General features: G+C 41.7%; 1 protein-coding gene and 1 long non-coding RNA gene across 2 annotated transcripts; one reads left to right on the top strand and one right to left on the bottom strand.

Moving 5' to 3' along the window:
- Nucleotides 1-4462: 4462 nt before the first annotated feature.
- Nucleotides 4463-4969, bottom strand: LOC119736665 (hepatic lectin-like). Its single transcript, XM_038210681.1, has one exon. The coding sequence runs from the start codon at nt 4967-4969 to the stop codon at nt 4463-4465; it is 507 nt and encodes a 168-aa protein (XP_038066609.1).
- An 11363-nt stretch (nt 4970-16332) lies between these two features.
- Nucleotides 16333-17789, top strand: LOC119738832. Its single transcript, XR_005272509.1, has 3 exons — nt 16333-16442; nt 16883-16972; nt 17574-17789. It is a non-coding gene; the product is annotated as an uncharacterized LOC119738832 (long non-coding RNA).
- The last annotated feature ends 5261 nt before the right edge of the window (nt 17790-23050 follow it).

Raw genomic sequence — 23050 nt, 5'->3', positions numbered from 1 at the left:
GGCGTTTGATATTAATTAGTAACAAAATACATTTACAAAATTATTAAGATACTGACACAAAATTGTATATTTAATTGAAATTCAATCGCAAAAATGAAAAAATAAAATGCAAATAAATTATAAATAACAAATGATAAATAACATATAATATTGATAACTATTGTAATCAGTGCAGGCAATACATAATGACAATTAATAGACGCAAATAAGTGAGCCAAGTGCATAACATTTTTAGAAATGTTCTATTATAGTGGACTTGAATGAAAAACAAAACATGAATGGATTTTGTCTTTGGAAAAAAATGTCACATTAAATCGTAGTTAATATAAAGGAACGATGTCAAAAACATACTGTCATGTGAGATTACGTAAGGCGGCCTATATCCAAAAGGTTGTCAATGTAAACAAAAAAAAAGAAGAAAAAAAAGAAGAAGAATTTTAAAGGAGTTACAGTTTCAAAGGCCATATCTTAGTTCTCGCATGTTTGGATCGTGGTTTATGTGAATGAAAACTTACATGTTTCTAAACAGCGCTCGTCAAACTAAAGCTCGCAAGCCCGAAAAAAACCTTGTTAGATACGAAGATGAAGAATTATGTTTAAGTTTAGAGGTGGGAGGAAAATCCTGTTGACACTTATATTCAAGATAATTTTCCAACTATGTCGCTTCATATGAAATTGTGGGTGGGGGCCGGCAACTCCCTCCCCCACCCGGCGACATTTTGCATTTTTTTTAATGAAAGTACCAGCACACATACAACCGTCAGTAATACACCCCTTCCGCTACAAGGAACGAAACAAATCGGGACCTCTTGTTTCAGGGGAAACCTCATTTACACCCCCGCCCCCCCCCCCCCCCCCCCAACCAAAGTCCTGGAAGTGCTACCGATCGATCATTGCTTTTTAAACACGTTGGGCAGAAGACAAAGTTCTGACGAGAGTCATAAGCATATGCGCCATATGCTTGCAGCAATAATCCACGATAATTAACGAGTTACGATGTGTACTTGTTTACTTGCTTTTCATCTGTGTTCAATGGGCCGTGAGAGCTCAGACGGTATTTTGAAGAAAAACAAAAAACACATCAGGCAATTTGGCCTTTTCGCACTTCATCAGGGGAACGTCTTTTTTGGGGGGGGGGGGATAACCTGATGAAAACAGAAGGAACGGGGACTGTTGTTGAACAGGGAACATTCTGAATTTGCACGTAGCGTTTTTCTATCTTCAAGTCATTTCTTGATTCCCTAAAAAATATTATCAGTAGCAGAAATGTTGCCCTTGTGGAGACAAAGGAGGAATTCACATATATTGCTCAGATGCAAGTGATGAAATTGTATATACACAGATGTTCGTATGAAGATCACAACCAAATCCATTAAAATAAATGTCTAGTTACAAAAGTTTACAGAATAAGTTTTGCTTTTCTGCTTATCAGATTGTAAAAATGTAGAAATTATTCAATACGCCGGACAATTAGCGTAAAATCCCAGCATGTGCATATCGTAAAATTATTGAGCTTGCATTTGTTTTTACTGAAAGTACACTCAGTAATGTCTAGTGGAGCACGTAACGCTTAAGTCCAATGTGTAAATAAATACAGTGGAACACCGCTATACCGAACACCGCTATACCGAACATTCGGCTATACCGAACATCTTCCTTGGCTCCCGGTTCTAATTAATGTACAAAACGTACCGAACATCGTTGTTACAAAAATGCAACAGATTAACAAAAAACCTACAGGTTGTACGCGTTTTAAACACTGTTGGGACACTTTTAATTCCCGAACATCAAACCATCCATGGTAACATCGTGTTTGAATGTTGAAGAGCGATAGATGGCTATTATTTCCCCAGGGAATACAAGAGAAAAACACCCATTGCTAAACGTTTGTGACAACTCCTCGTGCGGCGGGATGTGAGAAATGCCAGTTCAGTGACTTCGCTATTGGTCAAAAGAGGGTACCGGCGGTTCAAAATCGCTATACCGAACGATCGTTATTACGAACACTTTCTTTGGATCCCACGATGTTCGTTATAGCGGCGAATCCACTGTACATGTATGTATACTAGCCTAGGTTCAAATTTGCTCTAGGATGTTACAACAATAAAAGTCTGTAGTCTCAATAGATATTCATGCAGGATAATTTCATTATTATTGTACAACGGTGTGACAGAAGTTTAGACCTAACTACGGGAGATAATCACATTTGAATTACCTTGACGTCACACGAACGAGCACCCGGCTACGGGCACCACTAACATTATTCATCGTTTTCACGTTATTTTGTTCACTATTTATGTCACAACTTTTACACCAATCATATTTAAAGAGAACCAGGTGCAGTGCAGGCGAGAGCAGTTTGCTGAATGTTGTCATCACGTGATAACATCCAATTTATAAACAAATGTAACAATGATCTATAGTCCTATAAATTAAAGTAGTTTCTATCCAAAAATCGAGTGAAGTATATGTTCGTATTACGACTGACATAAACGTTCTTTGATGGCGTGTAAAGACTAAAATGGAAAAATGAAATGACCTCATTGATTTCACAAATTAAATACAAGTTGATAAAGGGTCCATGTAATATAATTAAAAAATGTATCTTTGTGTCCAATTTGATATTATTTACAATTATCGTTTTGCCGTTTTCAACTTATTTTGGTGCTATTTCGTTTGTATGCCAATGCGAATTTCCATATTGGAAACTGTGATGTCATTTTCAGGCACTACAAAATGCCAGAATCCTCACAGTTACAGCTATTCAGTTCAGCATAAAAGTTGGATTTTTTTGGATGTTTTGCCGTCGTAAATATTCTTTTCGTTAGCGAGCTGTTGTTGTGTCAGCACATGGCAATAAGCCAAAGAGCACAGTTTTCTCACAAATGTTTTCAATGAGTAAATGTCTGTGAACAGAACACACCTGGACTGACCTGTCTTCCTGAAATGACATCAAAGCAACATCGCCCTCAGTTGTCCGAAAAACACTATGGACAATTTCAAATGTAAATAAAAATGCATTTTTCAATAAAATTAACCAAAAAGTGATGTCAAATAGTTTTTATACATTTAAGAGAAGTAGAAAAATGCACAAAATATCAGGGGCGTATCCAGGAATTTTTGCGGGGGGGGGGGGGAGGGGGGTTCATCAGCAAAAAAATCTGAACATGTACACAGGTTTTTTTCTCCGGACAGGGGCTGGTACCATATTTGAATAGGGGGCGCTGTTCAAATTCGACGATTATTAACACTAGATTACAGAATGGTGTACCGTATTTTGAACAGGCGGACATTATACCTGTATAATTTTGTTTGGGTGTCACGGGGGGGGGGGGGGTCGCATTATTTTGTAGGAATTTGTATGATATTTTTTTGGGTTTTTGACAGAGCTGGGGTTTTTTTTACCCCAAAACCCTCCCCTTGGATCCGCGCCTGAATATTTTCCCAAGAAATAACTCTCATGGACCCTTTAACATTATCAAAACAAACCTCGATCAATCGCTGTGATGATGGCAATAACAAACCTTTGACAGAAGGTGTGCAAGTCAAAAATATACAAACATCAAATTACAAAACTGTGTTTAGTTAATCTGTAAGCAACAATTTGCTGAAATAAACTATACACAAATAAGACTGAATGACGACTGTATCATCCTTTTAAAGATTGCTATTAATATTACTGTCGGTTTATTATTATCACAACCACAGATAGGACTTTTTGTGAGACACTTTAACGTCACAAATTATACCTTTGGGAGACATTACATGTGGAATTAGGGACACATTTCTATGTCTCCCTAATGCCTCAGCCCCTCTTAGGGGCAACATCGTAATGTCGCGAATAGGCTAGATCGATTGCTTGTGGCCCAATTAGTAAAAATACCAATGTTCGTTGGGGTTGGGGTCATTAATTTTGGAGCGAAAAAATTGTGCACAAGAATATGGGAACGTCTCCCAAGTGACCCACTGTCGATAATGATTATAGTATTAGTTTTCAAGGGGATCGATGACACGTTGCAATAAACGTATGCGAAAGACCAACGGGATAAAGAAATGGACCAAAATTTGTCCAATACTGAGTGATAACCGTGTATTTTTAGGGAAAAAAAACAAAATTGGGAATTGTTTTTCATTTATGAAAAACGAGTGACATTAGTCAGTCGTGAGAAAGGTAACCTGCCAACCGATCCCTTGATACGCCCATGAGATGAGCATGCGTTACTGCATCCGACGGACGCAGTTTATACCACTAGATTGCAACCACGAGTTGAAGTTTCCACGATGGCGTGTCTTGAGCCTTTCGCGCGGTTGAGTTGAAAACGAGGTCAGACTAGCAGGCCTCGTACACTTGAATAGGTTCGTATGTTAATAGCTCGGCCACATTCACGATATCAACGCGACAAGGTCTCTCTTGTGTATGTTATTGGCTGCTATCCCAGATAGATAAAGAATGAATATATAGTTACGGTGCGGTGAAGCGGCCTCTAGCATCAGCCTGCATGCAGGACAGATTGGCGGGAAACGCACGGGCAGGACGCTCACAGATCACAGAGCGATCCCGAGTACATTTTGTGTCATCCCAACGACCGCCCGCTACATCCCACAGCTGCACGCAATCTTGCCCTGCATTACCGATCGGTTCCCCCGGCGCCCACTTGGTGTATACGCACTCCTTACCTCCATTGCCTGGCTGCACATACCTGCCTTCCATCGAATCGTGCCTGCAACCGATCCAAAGACTTCCTACGCGAGAGTTCTCCTTGAACATTTGCCAAATGAACTGATGCTCTTCATTGGAATCAGGTACGGCCATGCTGCCACTCATACCAGAGCAAGTCGCTTGAGCTTCGTCCCACGTCATGGTGTCATCGACGAGGCAATAGTAAGACCCGCTTGCCCACTCCCACTGAGGACAGAGGCCCGTTACTCCACCCACAAGAACGATGAAATATAGTACACCTGTGTCCATTGTTTTGCGTCCGTACAAACCAAATAGCGTTTAAGCTGAAGAAATCATCCACAGTTTACTCACATTAATGTCGGAAGAAAGCTGCATGTGGGAAAAACAACTTACTATTGCAGCACTTATTGTACTGCTCTCCAGCTTTTGCATGAACTAACAAAAACTGACTTTGCAATAATGTATATCGTATCCCTGGCCAAACCACTTTATTACAGATGGCAGATGTTTGCTGCTAAGCTACATATAGTGCGTCCCTTGGTATTATCATCTTTGTTTCTTCGGGCATAAAGGCAACTAGACTGGTCCCCCAGGCCTGTAATCAGCTCCCATGCGTAAGCTTCTGATTGGTCCTCGTTTTTGCTCGCAGAGTAAACGTTGTGCTATTGTTAGAGTTCTTTGCAATGACGTCATTTACGCACTGGTCCCTGTTTAGTGCTCTTAGGCCTATATATAGAGTAGTGTGTTTCCATTAAGAAACTCATTGGGAATAATTTCACAGATTGCCTGATACCAGAGTCCTGTCTTCACTTTCAGCAAGGTCGTCTAACAAATTGCCTTGAACGGTTACCAGGCAACTCAGGTATGTGCCAGAACGCTGCATGGATAATACATTTGCGGAGAAACTTGCAAGTAATTCACAGGAGAACGTTGTGACAAATGATAACATGGAAACTATCATTCACTCGTTCTATCGTCTGATCAGTACAGGTAATATCGATAGGCCCTGCACACTAAAAGAAAATAATACTCATCAACGGTAAAATATCTTACGAAATATCTTACAAAAAAATTGAAAAAGCCAGTTTAAGAGCTTGTGTTTATGTTTGTTCGTAAGCCCATTTGAATATTCTTTAATGTCTTGGTTTTAATTCAATATTCTCTGATAGTCATAAGGAAAGAAGAGGTATTCTGTTATAATCGTTCAAAGTAAGAAAAACTTAAATCATTTTTATGAACAACACCAAAAAAAAAGGTCTTTGCATTCAGTGTATGGTACCATGTGGTGTGCTATGCATCCATCGAGTCCCGGTCACGGGGTTTTGATACGGTGGATATATTTTCTTTTTAAATGTCGAATATATTTCGTGTAGTTTAAACTCCCCGTAGGCGAACAATTCTCGTTGCATCATTCACTACTACACTGGAGTTTAAGAGCAGTCTGCGATACGGGGAGCAGCATCTACTAGCACACCAGCTGCCACCAGCGTAATTGTACCCCCTCAACGATGAGAAGTGGAAGCTAACTCAGCGTGTCGCATGTCTTAGACTTGTCTGTAGAGTCTTCAATGATTACGTCTCGGTTCCTTAGTCAGTTCTCTGTCTCCCGCGACAGATTTTGGTGCTTCAGTTAAAATTGGCTACAACGTCCAGTTTTTTTAATAGACATCACAATTCTTAAGCAAATGACAATTTTGCATCTACTTCTATACGAATGCAATCAGCGAAGTAAAACACTGAAATTTATGATTCTTTCTTATATCAACACAGCTTAAGTGATAATTTGCTTGAAGCGCCTCATTCGCGTAAGTCAAAGTGGTAGCAGTTTTCGTCATAATCAACCACCATGCTGGCGTCGTGCGTTGTCTCGTACAACTGGCAGATCTTCTCTCCGTGGCTGACCTGTCGCAGATTGAATGAGCGGCATCGACGCTCATCCCGGCACGCCGAGCCGCACGGGATGACACCCTCAGTGGGGAACTCCTGGATGAATTGACCGGTCATGCAAGGGGACTTCTTGAAGCGGCCGTCAGCATCAGCTTGCAAGCAGAGGAGCTGTAAGGAATCCCCCACCTGGGATGTCTCGCAGATGGCATGGAAAAGATGCTCGCACGGTTGGTCTGCCCACTCTCCGTTTGTCATCGTTATCCTTCCGCAGGATCCACTCGCGTAATAACCTCCGTTAGGCTCGCCCGTCGCCCAGTTGATGTACCCACTAACCTTCCCATCATGCTCCACGCAGCTCCACTTCCCGTCTGCAGGCTCCGGCCTACTGCAACCGATCCAGAAGTCGGTAGGTGTATCGGATGTTGACAGTGCCTCCTCCACCATCCCCCAGATAGCATCTTGCTCAGCCTGCGTGCTGGACATCGCCAAGCCGCCTCCGAGATCTCTGCACTTATCATCTACTGCCTCCCAGGACCGTGTCTCATCAACCAGCAGACGGTAACAGGACAGGCCGACTTTCTGCCAAGAGGACAGGCAGCGTCCCGTACGACCAAAAGAGATAGATACCAAAATGAAGAGCAGCAGAAAAAACAATGCTTCCTTCCCGGCCATTTTGGTTACAATGCTGCAATCCTTGTAATGCTATACCTCCTCTGCAGCAACCGATATCGATGGATGTAGGTAGGCTGGCATCAATCGATGCGCGTGGTAAGGTCTAAGGCACACGTTACTATGGTGATTACATTTCCATTTTTTACACCATTATCCTACTTTCATTAGAGAGATTGATGCCATATTGACGAGGCGCCATAAACATTTTCTCTAGGCCATAATGATAACAAATGCTATAAAGCTTGTGATGATATTCGTTCACTGTGAGCAACTATTTAGTTATTCTGGTACCAATCAATGCCCGGAGAGAGGCCTAAGTCATTTGTTGCTATGGTAATTCATTAGCCTTTTCACGCGATAACCCTGCAGATATAACGACTAGAAACCACTTGTGCTTTCCGTGGCCGCCTTACCATTAATGACATTGACGGACAAGGTGGAAGCTGAAGACCATGTGAAATTAAAAATCGAGAATTTCGACCGTATTAGCTTTAATGTTCATTCCTCTTTAAGCTGGCTCTATATCTATAGCCTCGGATCATATTGAAATTGATTGTGACGATATGAACAATTAAGTAGCTATGCTGAATTAAAAATCAAACACTTTGGGCCGACTTGTATAGGTATCTTTTGTCTTTTCTAATGATTTCCCCTCGTGCGAGCAAGGTACTGGTATCACATTCCACGTTCCTGACGACTGTAAAAGGCTGACTATTTTTTAGGGCATTCGTTTTCGTTTGAATCAACTAAACTGTTGTAGTAAGGTAAGTAAAGTAAGGTAGACAACACCTAACCCGTTGACGTTTTAACTCAGTGTTTATTCTAGATTTGAGGGGGAAAGAAGGGGAACGTGCGCAAATGGGGCTGTGGTCAATGGATTCCATTGCTAAGGGCACACTATCTTGGAAACCGCCCTCAATGTTCATTCTTCCAAACGATACCATTTCAGGCGGAATAATTTCACAGGATATTTCATACCAGTGCTATCTGCTATCTTGAGTAAGATCCCTGTTATTGAATTTGGTATCCGAGTAATTGCTAATGATTCTACGTGGCTTTAGGTTTAGTTACTGACAAGGTCTACGAGTCTATCTAGAACTTGCACATCATTGTTATCTTCCTTGATTTAGAAATACCGACGATGAGATGGTCCTTGACGTCTTTATTACGTTTCCTATTCCATCATGTTGTGAAGGGCGTTCAATGTAGCAGGTTTTCCCCCGGGCATTCGATAAATGTGCCGTTAGGTATAAAACTTCGATTGCTATTTTCGTCCAAAATGACTGATACAATTTTGCATGGCTGTTGAACTCTTACTCGACTCGGTAGTGTTTCATTTTTTTGTCAACACTCTGGCATTTTTCTTATATTTTCAACACATATTGACACATCCAAGAATGGAATAATTAACATCTGTAAAGCGTTTCACTTGAAGAGGCTTTGACGTCACCATGGCAGTTCTCAATATTCACTACACATTTTACTCAACAAAATTTAGTAAACATGTTCGAATCTACACTTCTGCAAAATCACTTAGTTGATTAAAACACTGATGTTTATTTCTTTACTACTGACAAATGCAGTTTGATTGACCACTACCTGTTTTGCAGGTTTCTTATTCGCGTAAGTCAAAGCAGTAGCAGTTTTCGTCACTATCGTCATCAACCACCATGCTGCCGTCTTGCGTTGTCTCGTACAACTGGCAGATCTTCTCTCCGTGGCTGACCTGTCGCAGATTGAAGGAGCGGCATCGAGGCTCATCCCGGCACGCCGAACCGCACGCGATGACACCCTCAGTGGGGAACTCCTGGATGAATTGATCGGTCAGGCAAGGGGACGTCTTGAAGCGGCCGTCGGCATCAGCTTACAAGCAGAGGAGCTGTAAAGAATCCCCCACCTGGGATGTCTCGCAGATGGCTTGGAAAAGTTTCCCACACGGTTGGTCAGCCCAACCACCGCTTGAAGCCTTCATCCTTGCACAGTACCCATTCGGGTATGTGACTCCATTTGGATCGCCTGTCTGCCAGCTGGTGTATCCACTTACCTTCATATCATGCTCCACGCAGCCCCACTTCCCGTCTGCAGGCTCCGGCCTACTGCAACCGATCCAGAAGTCGGTAGGTGCATCGGATGATGTCAATGCCTCCTCCACCATCCCCCAGATAGCATCTTGCTCAGCCTGCGTGCTGGGGACCGCCAAGCCGCCTCCGAGATCTCTGCACTTGGCAACTGCCTGATACCAGGACCGTGTCTCATCAACCAGCAGACGGTAACAGGACGGGTCAGACTTCTGCCAAGAAGACAGGCAGCGTCCTGCGAGACCTAAGGAGATAGACAACAAGCCGATGGACAGGTAGAAAAATGCTGCACCTCTGCCGGCCATTTTGGTAACTAGCGTCCTCTCACTGCATTTAACGGCTATGAATTGTTATCAGAATACCGATACCAATCGACGCGTGGTAAGGACTAAATCATTTATTGCCATGGCGATTCATTACTTTTCCACGTCACGCGCATTAATCCCTCAGAGTCTCGATGACAAATTGATTTTATTCGTATCAAAACCTTCGTGGTTTGATTTTTTCCCCATTGGAACTCGCCATGGAACTCTGCTTAATTACCGACCTTGAAGAACTCTTAATTGCACGATGCAAGGTTACTGACAAAAATGCAGCTTCATGGGTTAATTGCTTTTACAAGCAGGCTCCGTCAGCCAGTGAATTGTAATATTTATATCTTGTATTTTGACGAAATAAGATATTTACCAAATTATTCTGTTAAGATGCTTTTTTTTTTTTATATATTTAATGGACAACGTCACCCATGGGCGTAAATCCGGGGTGGGGTGTTGGGGTGTTGAGTGTTGGTAGGGAGGATACATCCCTCCACTTTTTGACCAGGGGACCAGGAATGGGCCATTAAATCATTCTCCCTCCCCGATTTTTTTTGTGTGCTGAGAAACAAAAAAACCCGCCGATTTTGAGGTCATGAGGTAATTTTTCAAACGCTCCACATTTATTAAACAGTTTAAAAATGGAGGACAAGCAGTGTAAAATGTCTCATGCACTGTTTTTATGGTTGGTTAAGGGACTTGCGCGCAAGTTTGTCTACATTTGTATCATGAGCAGCGCCCCTGGTGTCACGTGGTATCCAGTCTCCGCCCCCTCCCCTTCCACCGTTTTTCGCATGTGCACAACCGGGCCATTGTTAGGATTTTGCCGTATGGTCACCCCCCCCCCCCCCACACACACACACACAAACTATGCGACACGGGTTTGCGCCACTGACCATTTTACTTCCCTTGTTAACATACAAAAAATGACGTCTTGGTCTACGTGTCCAATTCGATGGACTGTGAAGGGCGTTCAATTTAGCAGGTCCCCTTCAAGGCATTGGATGGATGCGCCGTAAGCTTGATTTCCATTGCCACGTGATCGTCTAGAGTTACTGATACAACTCGGCAATATTTAAGGCTGTTCAACTCATACTCGTGAAGGTGTCAGTTTTCCTGTCAGATCTCTGCCATTTTTCTTTAATTTTCAAGACATATTCAAGCATTAATGTATAAGAAATATGTAATATTATTGAAGACACGTGTAGTCTAGTGGAAGGGCACAGGATTCATGATTGTGAGATTGTGGGTTCGAGCCCCGCCGTGGCCATGCGTGTTGTGTACCCTTGAGTAAGGCAAGAAAATAGTATTCCGTTTCGCTGCAGCATCATTTCCGGAAAAGTTTTTTTCATTCCGTAAAATATACATACCCTTAACATGAGTTTGGACGTGTGTACACGGTTGTGGGTAAAATAACAATATGTACTTAGATGTACTATATTATGTGTAGGTGTTTGGGCCAATGTGGTTGATTGTAATCACGCTAATTAGCATAATTAATATTTGCATTTACGGAAAGTCCGTAAAATTACGCCGAAAATACGGAATATTTCACTTTACGGAGTCCGTAAATTTACGGGCATTTTTAACAGTGTGTCTACATTTCAGCACGGATGTGCAAGTGCCCTTTTCAAGATAGTCCCCCCCCCCCCAATAAAAATGACCGTGCTACGCCACTGTAAAGTATGCAAAGACATTCCTATTTCCTGACACTAAATCGTGATATCAATCACTTTCCTGTTTTAGAACAAACGCCTTAATCGTTGTGGTCGGTTTATCCTAATACTTATTAATGTATTGCCGATATTTTTTTTCCCTCTATCATCCGGGGGATTCGTTTAGTTGTTGTCAAGTTCCGGTCGGATCACGCTGAAGTTCTCAAGAGTGAGCGTGATCTATCACAATGTATGCCTGCAACAATTAGAGGACACAAATGCAGACTCTAATCATTAAAGTAAGTATAGATTTGATGACCCCACTTAAAAAACTGTTGCAACTCAATAGATCGTTGAAGAAAGGGAAATCACCTGGGCTCAACAACATTATCAGCACAGCTTATTCTAATAACTGGCGGTGATGGCCTGATCATTGCCCTCACAACAATTTGCAAAAATATCTGGCAGACAGGAGAATGGCCCACTCCGTGGACAAACTCCTCGGTCACCACACTTTGAAAGAAAGGCAACTTTATCAAAACTGTAAAACAAAAAGTCTCATCAGCCACCCGAGCAAAGGATCAGATTTAAGCCCCAAGCGCAGAAAATCATTGCTGAGGAACAGGCAGGCTATCGGGTAAGAGGAGCGCCACTTAGATAAACTTCAATCCCAGAATATCTTGAATAACAGCAAGACCTCTACCATGTCTTCATAAACCGCGTTTACACTGGATCCCGTGTGGAAGGTAATTCTGTCTCCCGGTAAAAGTGTCCGGGGGGACAGAATTACCTAGGTAAAAGTGTCCTCCCTGGCCCGTTAATTCTGTCCCCCTCCAGGTAATTCTGTCCCCTCCAGGTAATTCTGTCCCCAAGGTTTTTTTTTGTCCCCCTCTTTTGAAACCCGGAAGGTTATTGTTTTGATGAATTCACTCTACAAGGTATACATTTTGGACTTTTAGTCTGCCCTTCATGAACATAAAAAATAATTAATTTAGTCTATTAGATGATACGTGAACACAATAATTGTTTCGATTCGGAGTACGGTGAAGTCTATCGCGATTCTACCGCGATAGGTCAACACAGCGGCGATGCATGGCGATGGCCCTCGTCTCATTGATAGTATGATACAACGTCTCCTTGGATTGGTCTGTGTTCCCATCACAGCGCGTAACGAAATTTTATTATTGGACGAATTTCCATTGTAGAGGGGGACGCATATGTACACATGTTATAATCACTGCCTCAAATCTTGCAGCTTGTACTGGCGCGTGCGACACGCTGCTGCTCTCAGTACATACTGCATGGGGACACATTTACCAGGGGGACACTTTGACCGTTGGGCAGGGGGAGATTTTTACCTGGAGGGGGACAAATTTACCTAGGTAAAAGTGTCCCCCGGACACATTTACCGGGTCACGAGCCGGTAAATGTGTCGGGGGGGGGGGGGGGGGGACACACACATTTACCAGGGGGGACAGAATTACCTGTCACACCCGCAAGGGGAATCCGATCCGGTAAGGAGGATGGAAGTCTGCTTAACCGCATGTGTAAACGCGAGGTGGATCGAGCCTTCAGCCGGATCGGATTCCCCTAGCTGAATACCCTTTCGGGAAGGATTGGACCCCGCAATCGCGGGATCCGATCCTCCAATTGTTGAGTATAAACCAATTGGTGGATCGGACCCCGCAAAGTGCAGTCCTTATTAGAAACAACACTGGAAACCGGTTTCGAAGCAACGTTGGAGTGCGACATGGTTGCCTACCCTTAACAACCTGTTAAATATCTTTCTGGAAAACCTTATGACTGACGTGCTCAATCAAAGATCCTGTAGGCATAGACAATCAGCATAGACGGCAGGACTATCACCAACCTTCGTTTGGCTGATGGTATTCATGGCTTAGCAGGTTGTGAGCAACATCTAGCCGATTAGGTGGACTGCCTTGACAGGACTTGCACAGCTTACGGCATGGAAATCAATGCCAAGCGGATGCCCATGGAGCTATTAAACATGAGATGACCAACAACGCAAAACGGCATAACCAAAGAAATCAAAGTCAGAGTTCAGATGCGTCACTCAGTCTCAAGCTTCAAGAATCTAGGATCTAGATGAAGGCTCCTAACCTGAGATACTCTACAGAATTGCGCGAACCACAGCAGCGCGGTCTAAGCAGAATCCAATGCGATACGACAGTGACTTCACTCTTAGTTCCAAACTGCTCCTGATGCGCTCCCTCATGATATGCAACTTCATCTATGCTTGTGAAATTTGGACCCTCTTTGCTGAGCTAAACAGAAGAATACAAGCCGTGAAAATGGTGTACTACCGCAAGATCTTGCGCATCTCATGCAAACACCGTGTGACAAATGAGAAGGTTCACAAGATCACACAACACAAGGATATCGAGCCATACACTCTAAAAACTCAAACTGACCCCGATATGAGTCTATATCTGCAAAGTCGGTTTTAGGGTAAAAAAAGACGCTATCCTAGGTCAAAATGATATATGACAAATGTCACCTTTGACTCAGAAAAAGTATATGTTGACCAGAAAAGGGTAAATTTTGACCTGGAAAAGGGTTGTGCAGATATAGACGCAGATTCTGGGTCAATTTTGACCAGGGAGTTTTTACAGTGTACGAAGATCTCCTGACCACAGTAACTATCAAGAATCTAAACTGGTATGGACATATCTCCCGATCATCTGGCATAGCAAAGACCATCTTGCGGGGCACAGTTAGAGGCCACAAAAGGGAAGAAAACAAGGAGGCAGAAAAAGAGGTGGCAAGATAAAATCAGATAGTGGACTGACCTTGAGTTTGCCGATTCTCAAAGGGCAGCGGAGAATCGAAAGATGTGGTGAGAGCTGGTTGCATAGTCATCAGTGATGCTCCAACGATCTACCTAGTGGTGTTTAGAAGAGATAGAATGAAATCTCAATCCATTCATCCAAAAATTGAGAAGGGAATCAGACAGTGATGTAAAGATATTGGGCCCACAGGCAAAATAAAAGTTGTACAGAATCCTATGTCGAACGAAAACGCATCATTGTCGTTCCATCATGCATTTTAGGACTTTCGGTTAAGCCTATCCTATACTAAGGAATATACCAAGGGAACTGATGCATTGGGAAGGCAAGTCATCAACGGATGGAGTTTTAAAAAAAAAATAGGTCAAACATATTATTTAAGGAAAAGATTTAATTGAATATAAGTTCTCCCCTATGTCGAAAACGTCGAAGCCACAGCTGTAAAATCACTGCGATCTTCAAGTTCAAAGCGGGCGGGAACGTCCTCGTTCCAATTTGGTAGCTGTTTGAAGATGTGTAGTTGAACGACGTGACGTACTATTTGTGTCCAGAGTGCGAGGTTGAGTGGACTCAAACGAATGACTTAATATGTATATAAGACCTTATATGTAGCAATATTTGCCGTGATATTTTTGAAAACTCAGCATGTTGCGCAAGAACATGAATCGGAGCAGCGTGTGACCAACAGTGCAATGTTCGCGAGGCTTCTCGAATTTTGACGGAAACGGGTGGTGAATCCGGAAACTAGCAATGTAACCTAAACGTGCGAACAACTTTGCGAGCAGAGATCATCAAGAGGTCAGTGGGAAACCCCTGAAAGTTGATGTGTAAACAGGCCGTCTGTACGATATTTCCTGCTCCAGTCGAACGTATGCTCAGTTTTAAGCATAAACTAAGCAGTTATTGATGCGCCAGTTCAAAAGAATGGACGCCGCGTGAGCCGTGTCATTGTGAGTGTAACACGGTGGGATTTATTAACTGCGGTGAGAAACAAGCCATGGAGACGAGTCGAGCTTGCTATCTCGGTGCAAGGATACTCCTGCTACTATTCTTCATTCCAAGCCAAGGTAAGGCTTGATTTCTAAAATGACCGACTGTATAAGTAAAAATAAGTACATGCAGGAGTATACTTCCTGCGCGCTTTTGTTGGTCATGTTTATAACACATGCAAAGTTTGTTTGCTGAGACTTATTGTCCATGAACCAAGGGCCCTCAGCTGGGTCCCGTTTGCGGGGGGGGGGGGGGACACAATGAGTTTGGTCATAGTTTTCAACATGGTTTTTAATATTTCAATATCATGGTTAGGTTCTCCAAATTTAAGGGGATTGGGTGGGGGAAGCAAGCCTCGGGTGAGGCATGGTGAACTATAGTATTGCTACTTTTTCGCTTCCTTAGTAACAAGTGTAATATCTTTTGCTCATTGACTATTACAAAAACGCAATAAAATTGAATGTACATTTTTTTTTGTTCAGTATTGTATCAATTTATATGACTTAGGGCTGCAATAAGTTCCAGTTTTCAAAGGGATAAGTTGCATGATTATATTAATATATTTTTATTGATGGGTACTGTTTGCAGGAGGAACTGTTATTGGACGAAGTCTGTCAGTTGTTTTAGACATTAAAATAGGCCTAAAGAAGGTCTTTCAAGTCTCATAAATGAGCCGGCGGCACACAGAGGACAAAGAGAAACATTTTTGTGTTAGAGGTCGAACTTTCTTTCTTGGCTCTGTTTGGTCACTTTCTGTGCGCACTTGTCACTTTCAGTTTCCATAAAATTCTCTGTGATATTAAAGGAGCACTTTTGGGGTCGATTAATTTTCTTCAAAGAAATGTTATAGTTGTTAAGGTACAACTGTACCTTTCAAACTTGATTTTAAAATGTTGGTCAACGAAAATGGAGTGGTTGGAGTGCTGGTCGTTATTCCAGGCATTCCGGCCATACAGTTGCTTCAAACGTTTGCGCGCTATAGGATCGCCAGCGGCGTGTCAGTCTAAAACCAAAGCTAGGGTGAACTGTCATTTATGATGAGATGTGTTTTGGTCAGTTTGGCTCATTTGGATAGCTTTATTTACTACTGGAAATACGTATAGGTAAGGCAAAATATAGTTGTCGTGTCAAATGTAAAAACAAAAAAAAACAAAAACAAAAACAGTGTTCATTTGTTTTTTTAAACTTAAGACGAAAGTGCACATTAAGTTAATTGTCAGCATAAGTTTGTTCATTTGCAGGCGTGGCCCTTATTAACCTGCGGGACAAATATGTCAGTCAGAGCAGTAACATCACAAGTGTGGATAGTTTCGCAAACTGGGCAGTTGACGGTGACATTGACACGATTTCACATACATGTAAGTTTTTTTGGGTTTTTTTTTATTTGTAATTTATTTACATTCACGATTAAAATGTGATGTCTAGTTCTTCGATAGGGATATTTTGCGACATTGATTTTATATCAACACATTTTTCTGTCATACCTTTCCCTCGTAAGTTCACAGGCAACATGGTCTTGAGACCGCACTGATGACGTCATGCTCTGGTAACATGTGCGCTTTTCTATGGGTGCTTGGCGGCTCTCGGCCCCACCTGCCTCCCATAAAAAAACACATATGTAAAACAAATTTAACAAACGTTGCCAAGTTGTCAAAGCTAATTTTGCTTCGTTTGTAGTAATAACCACCTCAATACCGAATGTTCATACAAAAAGGCACAATCTTAATGTCCACAAGAGCTGAACAAAATAATTAACTATTTGTTACATAATATCACTGTAACGGTTATTTTGTTTCAGTTTGCACTGGAAACCAATGGTGGAGGGTTGATCTGGGGACTACCTATCGCTTGCAGCGGATCACCATAGTTAATAGAAAGGGAGGACATGGTAAGGTTTTAGGTATTCAAGATTTAACGTCGCGGACCTAAACATGACGGAACTACTACTACTATCACCCCAAAATGGACTTTTTAAGTTGGTATTTCTCTTCCAATACAAAATTCCTTCACTTTTTAACGAGGACGCGAACAAACCAACAACCGACTTAGTTACGGATTATTTACTGAACAAGTGTCCAATTAGGCCAAGACCTACCTGCGGCCCGGCAATAATATATAGGGAACGGACCGTGGCGTAAATTCGTATTGGCGAGTGGGGGATGGGGGATGATCATACTGCAACCTCCTAAAGTTACCTGGTCATGGAAATTCGAAAAGACACCATGTGACACTATATATGGGGCGCTGTTTTTCTACGAAATAATGTAGGCCTACGTGTAATGCAAACGCGCGTCTATACGTCCCTTAATCTTACATAAAAACGGGGTATTCAAAGCTCATGTACTGTTCTCTTCTTTCCAAAACTATTTTATAATTTACTCTTTAAAACCATTTTATGAATTTGTAACGTAAAAGTCCTGAGGGGTAGCTCAAACTTTGTGACTTCTTTGTGATTTCGATTAAAGATGTTCAACTGTTTATCACCCTAGGTCGCCGATTACAAGGTGCTATTGTACGAGCTGGATTGGACGCAGATCACTCACAGAACGCACCAATCGGATCACCAGTCACCTATGGTCAAGCCTACCCTGGCGGACAGACTCTAGATTTCGTACCGGACCCTGTAGTCTCTGCTCGGTACGTGAGCGTGGACTTATACAATAACTGCTTGTCTCTGGCGGAATTTAGGCTGGAAGAAGAGGTCATTATTTCATCAGGTGAGCGCACTAAGCCAAATAGCCTAATCCACTCCGTGTGCTGACAGGATTTCACTGATGAAGGCATGCCATAATAAAAACCGCCGAGGTGAACTGAAATCTGTAAATGCACCGCATAATTACACATTTCATTGTTAAAACTTTAATTGTTCCTCTTTTTTTCGGGAGGGATGACCACGTACGCCACCTAACGATGACGCATGCATATGAAATCCGTTTCTTTAAACATATCTTTTTCAATGTTATTTTTTAGTCATCCAGTAGACCTAATATAAAGGACTTTGTTTCGTCCATTAAGAGTTGTTGAAGGGGGACTAAATTCTACATTGATGACAATTTTAGTATGCAAGACGATATTTAAAACACCTGAAAACTACCAATATAAATCAATTTGATATTCAAAGAGGAGTCCATACCCCGAACGGAATAGAACAGGCCAAACATATTCCCTCGTAGTATGGTACGATAAGCATAACTCAGCCCACCACATGCGGAATTAATATTTTCATATTATGAAAATCGTGATCGCAACATGGCGTTTTACAGACATGACAGAGAGAGAACGCTGCTCTGTGAAGTTTTTCTGCTACTTTCGGTTTCGTATTTCTCTTTTGGTAAGTTTCAGTTTTAAACTAATTGAAGCTGATTCGAATGAGAAACATAAATCAAAATGGAGTAACTACTGTTTTTGAAATTTATTTTCATGTCTGTTGTTTCAGTTCAGTTCTCGTGTTTCTTTTCAAACTTCGTCCTCTGTATGTACTGTACATGTATATGTTCTTGTACGTGTATAGACCCACTGTGTGAAACACAAAGGAAGGAGGTGGTTTTTCAGTAGACTTTGACGCAAGCAGGCGCGGTTCTAGAGCCAAATTTTTTTTTGGGGGGGGAGGGGCTAGCAGGGCGGATCCAGAATTTTTTTCAGGGAAGCGTGCTGAAATGTAGACCGCCTATTCCCTCCGGACACTTAGACCTCCGAAAATCAATAGGTGTGTGTGTGGGGGGGGGGGGGGGGGGCTCGTGCCATATTTTCAATGGGGAGCACCAGTAAAATCGTACAATCAGGCACACTATAATAACTAAAAATGCACCCTTGTCACGGCTATTTCTTTAGGAGGAGACCGTTCGCATGTAGGTCACATTCCTTCTTTTTGCTAACTCAATTTTTTTAATTTTTTTTTTTTTTTTTTTTTTGCTGATGCAATTTTTATATTTATTTATTTATTTATTTATTGATTGATTGATTGATTTTTTTTTTGGGGGGGGGGGCTCAAGCCCCCCCCAGCCCCCAGCCCCCAGCCCCCCCCCCCCTCCACCCCCCCCCCCCCCCCCCCCCCCCCCGTAGCACCGCCACTGGACGCAAGGCGTTTGTAGCGGTCAGGCCGTACCAGGTGTACTACATCAGCTCTATCAACATCCCGCGGGCGTCGATTACCTATCCCTATAAAAACTGGAATGTTCAACCACTTGATTCCAAGACTACGAGGTCCGCAGCCTGCGCTCGCTCGCTAGTTCAGTCGTTTTCATAGTTCCAGATTGTTCCTAGTTCCAAATAGCTTCAAATAAAAACCTAAATCTTTTGGATTAGTCTCCAATCATTTTTTTTTGGACGAAGTGCATTTTGAAAAGAAAAATGTAAGCTTCTTGATAGACAAAGATATTTTCGATAAAATCTTTAGAGAGTGAATTTTGGCGACATTTCTGACTCGCACTTTAACTTGTTTGGACCGTTTTTAGAAAACCACTCGTACTGTGTGTTTTCAATTTTTTTGTCATACACTACAGTCGTATAAACTCGTCCATCGAATGTTTGTTGAATCAAAATAGGTTCTAGAGTCTCTTATTTTTGAAAATTCACCAACAAATGCCCATATGTTTTTAACTAGTTCCGGATCGCGCGTGCACATACGACCCAACTACACGCACGTTAATCGATTTTGTGTGACGTATTCTGTGCCGAGTCAAAATGTTTTCGGTCCGTGTAAGCTCGACATAAGTTTCAATCATTTACGTTTTTCTCTTTTTAAAAATTTGATGGTATTCTCTTGATTGAACTATTTTTGGAAAATTAAACAACACTTTCTCAGAAATGTGCATGGTTTGGAGGTTTTTCTGGCTGAAAAAATTGATTTTGTAGCGCGATTTTTTTTTTTCGCGCGGAGCAGTTTTTGCGCCGTGGCGATGGCCGGTGGGGCTGTGCGGCCAGGCGCGGCACTGTCGCCGGCCGTGCACGCGATGGCCGGTGGGGATGTGCGGCCCAGAGGCCAGGCGCGGCGCTGTCACCGGCAGTGCACCGTTGCCGTGGAAGGACAAGCGTTGACCGGCCGGCGCTGGGTGTACAGTGCTTGCCTACATAACCACATAACAGACCTAAGGGCGCTACGCGAGAAATCTTGCTGCGTATAACATTTCGACTTTTGCACATGGGGAGGTGCCCCCCCCCCCCCCCCCCGTTACGCCACTGCTCTGGACCCTTGTCAGCGTTATCAAGACGTTAAAACATATCAACATTACAAGTGTTACAATATACTTTCAATTTATACAATTGTTGAACTGAATTAAGGACCTTGTTTATTTTCCGCCAGCCCTGCCAATATTAGTGCAAAATGGAATTCGGTTTTAAATGTTCTAAGATTGGTTAACAGAGATGCACCAAATTTAGTTTTCTTCTTTATGTTCTAGACTTGAGGTCTGTCAAAAACCGACACATGAAAGCAATGAAAATCTATGAAAGAAATTCTCTACATTTAAAGTTTTAGTGGCCTTCGAAAAAACTTTTCGGTCCATTTTCTTGCCGGCGAATAAAATTCTGTAGAGAATAGAGATACACCTACATGTAAAGTTCGGAATCGTTGATTTTTAACAATAACTTTGGAGTTGATCCATGGCCTCATTTCCTTCCTGCGTCGTTAGTGGATTTTTGTTTATGGAGTGTTTTTATTTTCATGGGTGAATCTCATAGAACAAAGAAGAAGGAACTGCCGTTTGTAGATGGTGGGACCTTTCCACTCTGTGTTGTTATAAACCATGCCATATCCTGTAGCCTTGAACATAGCGAAAGAGGAAAGATATACGCTCTGCTTGTTGTTCTATGTGATGACAATCCAGAGTAGCTGATATGTTTGGGAAACTACAAGAGTATAACTAAATTTCTGAGGGATTATGATTCGTCATTGTTTTCTTCGTTTGTTTTTGGTTGGGGTTTTGTGGGTTTTTTTTACACTTCAGGGGTTTGGTGCGATTTTCTTTTGTTACGCTATAGCCTAACAGTTTGCATCTAATTAAAACTTGAGTTTCTTTTTTAGTAAATGAATGGCTGAGGATCGGAGTGTATAAGACACAGAACTCAGCAGAAAAAAAATGTTCATTAGTATCTGTAATGCATCTTGCTAATCGTAGAACTCTACTTAGATGTGTTATTGACTGATTGATTAGGTGGTTAAGACATGAGGGGGATAGCGCCCTCTCGATACATAAGCGAGTCTAAAAAACAACCAATGAATTTTACTTAGTTTTCATATTTTTCCCACGAAAGTCACGAGAGTATGGATATTATAATATAATGTCTTCGCTTTGGCCCACAAACTAAAAGAAAAACGTTTTATAGAAAATTGAACGGGGTCATAAACAGTTTATATTCAAACATTATTTGAATCCCGCATCCAACAAAACAGGTTTTACTTTATATTACCATTTGTAATTGATAAATGTACTTGTGTCTAACTCTGCATTTAAAGTGTTAGTTTACTTCGAAAAAAACTTTTTTGGTCCATTTTCTTGACGGCGAATCACATTCTGTAGAGATACACATACATGTTCAGTTTGGAATTTTGGAGCTGATCCATGGCCTCATTTCCTTCCTGTGTCGTTGGTGTATTTTTGGCTGTTTCGGCACTTTTGCCGAAACAGCCTTTGTTTTCGTTAAGATTTTTTTTTTGCTGTTTCGGTGTACACACCGAAACAGCTCTTGTTTTCGTGAAGATTTTTTTTCTTTTTAGCTGTTTTGGTGACACACCGAAACAGCTCTTGTTTTTCGTTAAGATTTTTTTTTCTTTTTGTATGGCTTTTCAACATTGTTGCGGAAAAGCTTGTCTTTTTGTTCTGATTTGTTTCTTTCTTCTTTCTTTCTTTCTCTCTTTCTTTCTTTCTTTTTTTTTTTCCGTACAGCACGTTACCGCGGGTTTTCTCCTAAACGGTTTATGATATGAACTTGTAACTTTCAATATAAATCGACCTTCATCCCAAGTGGTGCATATCACTCTGACGTTATTATGACGTCATCTGGTGTCAAATTACAAGCGATTTTAGCTGAAAAAGTGACCAATTATGTTCATCGATAACTCTTGAGCAAGGTAATCAATGATGTTTGTATTCTGTAATCAGATAGACCATTAAGTGATAACATTTTTTGTCTGTACGTAAACACGCTTGACCTTTACTTCCGGGTCTACCGGGAGGTCAAAGTTAGGTGAAATCAAAATGAATACGTTAGCCTGAAATCAAAACAAAGCCAAATTTCTTCCGAACGGTTTACGGTACAATCACATAGATCTTGTGTGAACTTGTACCATGTTACGGAGATGTAATACATTTTGTTACGTCATCATGACGTCATCAGATATTAAATTACAAGCGATTTAAGGGCAAATTTTGACAAAACAGTTTGCGTTATATCTCTTGAACTAAATAGAGTATTGTTTGTTTTATCGTGACGGGCACTAAAATTAATCCAATTGCCTTTATACTCGGCACGAACCTAGACCAGCACCTGAAGTTGTGCCCCAAACATTGATGTCATCATGACGTTATCACGAGACACGTGACGTCACATTATATGCGATTTTTCTGTTGTGACCATTTTCTTGCAGAATTCGGATAGATCTGACAGATTGGGCTATATCTCCAGAACAACAGGTCCGATTGGGTTGAAAGTTGGTATGTACCTAGACCGGAATGTCTTATGGATGGAAATCAACTGGACGTCATGATGACGTCATCACGTGACATTTGACGTCATACAAAATACAAATGATTTGAAGGCTTATATCTCCTGAACTACAGGTCCGATGGGTTTGAAAGTTGGTATTTATCTAGACTGGGATGTGTTATGGATAAAAATTAAAGTGACGTCATGATGACGTCATCACACGACATATGACGACATAGTCAATAAACGTATTTTGGAGGCATATATCTCTTGAACTACATGTCTGATTGGGTTAAAAATTGGTATGTAACTAGACCCTGAT

Source organism: Patiria miniata, unplaced genomic scaffold, assembly GCF_015706575.1.
Source record: "Patiria miniata isolate m_02_andy unplaced genomic scaffold, ASM1570657v1 HiC_scaffold_3, whole genome shotgun sequence".
Classification (NCBI taxonomy): domain Eukaryota; kingdom Metazoa; phylum Echinodermata; class Asteroidea; order Valvatida; family Asterinidae; genus Patiria; species Patiria miniata.
This window is presented reverse-complemented; position numbering and strand designations above follow the sequence as displayed.